We start from the raw sequence: 2,933 nt of genomic DNA, 5'->3' as shown, positions 1-2,933 counted from the left end.
TGACAGGGGGTGGTGCCGCAACCTCCCCATCGACCCTGCCTTGAGTGTGACAGGGGGCGGTGCCCCAATCCCCCAATCGGCCCTACCCTGAGCGTGACTGAGGGTGGCATCGCAACCTCCCGATCCGCCCTGCTCTGTGCATGACAGGGGGCGGCGCCCCAACTCCCCAATCGGCCCTGCTCTGAGCCTGACCAGGGGCTGCACTTAGGGATTGGGCCTGCCCTCTGCCACCCGGGAGCAGGCCTAAGCCAGCAGGTCGTTATCTCCCGAGGGGTCCCAGACTGCGAGAGGGCACAGGCCGGGCTGGGGGACCCCCCTCCCCAACCCCCGAGTGCACAAATTTTTGTGCACCGGGCCTCTAGTATTAAATAAAAGAAGCCAGTCATAAAAGACGACATATTGTGTCATCCTACCTATATGAAACTTGCAGAAAGGCAAATCTATACAAGAGAGAATGGATTAGGTTGGCTGGAGATGGGAATGGGAGTGACTGCAAATGGGTACAAGGGGTCTTTTTAGGGTGATGCAAATGCTAAAACTGGATTTTAGTAATGGTTGTATAACTCTATATATTTACTAAACATGATTGAATTATAACATTTAAGTTAAAATAAGCATATCGTATAGTTTGTACATCATACCTCAAAAAAACTATTAAGAAAAACCAACCACTATCATTTGTTGAGTTTGGGTATAGTACCAAAGAATAATATCCACAACTATTTGAAAATTATCTTAAAATCCTTCCTCCTTCCAAAACTATTTGTTAGATTTTCTTCATAGACCTAATCCAAAATATACTGAAAATAAGTATTAGTTGTCTTCTATTTAGTTAGATATTAAAGACTTTGCAAAAATCTATTAAACAGAGCTTCCTCTTTTCATATGTTTTTTCAAATACACACACACACTGATTTTAAAGAAAGGAAAGGAGAGGAAGAAAGAGAAACAATGATGTGAGAGAACAAGGATCCACTGGGACCAAAACTGCAACCTGGGTATGTACCCTGATCAAGAACTGAACCGGACACCTTTTAATGCATAGGTCTGTGCTTAACCAACCGAGCCACACCATATCAGTTAAGGCTCATTAATTTTAAAAAAGCCTATCTAATAAAGAGATAATATGCAAATTGACCATCACTCCAACACACAAGATGGCTGCCCCCATGTGGTCAAAGATGGCCACCACAAGATGGCTGGCAGGGGAGGGCAGTTGAGAGGAACCAGGCCTGCAAGGGAGGGCAGTTAGGGGCGATAAGGCCGGCAGGAGAGGAGAGCTAGGGGCGACAAGGCCAGCAGGGAAGGCAGTTAGGGGCAATTGGGCAGGCAGGAGAGGGCAGTTAGGGGTGACCAGACTGGCAGGGGAGGACAGTTAGGGGCAATCAGGTTGGTAGGGGAGCAGTTAGGCATCGATCAGGCTGGCAGGCAGAAGCGGTTAGGGGAAATCAGGCAGGCAGGTGAGCGGTTGGGAGCCAGCAGTACTGGATTGTGAGAGGGATGTCTGACTGCCTGTTTAGGTGGGATCAGGTCTATACGAGCAGTTGGACATCCCTAGAGGGGTCTCAGATTGGAGAGGGTGCAGGCTGGGCTGAGGAACACCACGCCCGCCCCCTCCGTGAATGAATTTTGTGTACCGGGCCTCTAGTGTATATACATACATACATACATATATATATGAAAATGTTATGTTAACTTGTAGTGGGTTTATTTTTTTATGAATTAAATGTTTAAAATTTTCTTTTTGAAAAAGTCATTTTTAATTAACACAGTTTTTTATTTATTTTCTATTTTAAAAATTGGTTTTTAGAGAGAAAGGGGGGGGGGGAGAGAAACATCAATGATGAGAGAGAATCGTTGATCAGCTACCTCCAGCACATCCCCAAATGAGGATCAAGCCTGAAACCTGGGCATGTGCCCTGACCAGGAAATTGAACCAGCAACCTCTTAGTGCCTGGGAAGACACTCAACCAAGCCACACTGGCCAGGGCTGAAACCAAAACTTTCAAGAACCACTTTGTTATAACCAAGTGTTTTTGGCCTCTAACCTGGAATGTTCCAGAAGCACCTTTACCAGTTATTTGTTCTAACTGTCCTCTTTCTACTGCTCTCTGCAGAGCATTCTTCAACAGCTGAGGCCTGCAGAGAAAACAAAAAATAATGATAAATATATAGATGAAGGAAAGATATGAAGAAATAGATCCAGGGTTATTCCTTGAACTAAAGTTCTGATTTCTATTACATGTAGTACTTTGTTAAAATGGACAATAAAGTAATAAATTACTTTAACAAGTGGCACCCTTAGCAAGTGGCATTCTTTTTCTTCAAGCAAGGATGCTAAGTCATTACCTATACATACAGACCAGTTTCCAAATGTCAGGGCATTCCAAAAACCTATCATTTATTATCCAATCATAACAGCAATCACATTGTGTAATCAAGCAAAGAACGGGTATCTTTAAAGTTCTATCCAACTCTAGAATTCTCTGGGGAAAATTCCTAACTGGTTTTAAACATGTATATATATACATTAACAAAAAACAACTGAGTCACTTTTTACAAACCAGTATCTAAACATCAGCTTAATAAAATACAAGTCCCTGAGAAACAAAATAGGTTGTTTTTAACATAGTGTATCTCTGTCCTAAGAGACTTGTCATTAAAAAACAAACAAACAAACGTTGTCAAAACCAAATGGCAGGCAAGAAGAAATTGAGTGTCATTAAAAATATCAGAAAAATATGCCCTGACCGGTTTGGCTCAGTGGATAGAGTGCCGGCCTGCGGACTGAAGGGTCCCAGGTTCGATTCTGGTCAAGGGCATGTACCTTGGTTGCGGGCACATCCCCAGTGGGGAGTGTGCAGGAGGCAGCTGATCGATGTTTCTAACTCTCTATCCCTCTCCCTTCCTCTCTGTAAAAAATCAATAAAATA

General features: G+C 43.5%; 1 protein-coding gene across 4 annotated transcripts in view; it reads right to left on the bottom strand.

Annotated features, from left to right (window-relative positions):
* The window catches only part of HP1BP3 (heterochromatin protein 1, binding protein 3), a 35,562-nt gene that overhangs the window by 12,221 nt on the left and 20,408 nt on the right, over positions 1-2,933 (bottom strand). For all 4 annotated transcript variants that reach the window (XM_014534342.1, XM_014534343.1, XM_005859695.2 and 1 more), the window contains exon 8: positions 2,049-2,139. In XM_014534342.1, the coding sequence (XP_014389828.1) occupies positions 2,049-2,139 (91 nt within the window). The remainder of the gene's footprint in view (positions 1-2,048; positions 2,140-2,933) is intronic.

The sequence above is a fragment of the Myotis brandtii genome, unplaced genomic scaffold (genome assembly GCF_000412655.1).
Source record: "Myotis brandtii unplaced genomic scaffold, ASM41265v1 scaffold129, whole genome shotgun sequence".
Lineage (NCBI taxonomy): Eukaryota > Metazoa > Chordata > Mammalia > Chiroptera > Vespertilionidae > Myotis > Myotis brandtii.
The sequence above is the reverse complement of the archived record's forward strand: the minus strand, read 5'-3'. Positions and strand labels throughout refer to the sequence as shown.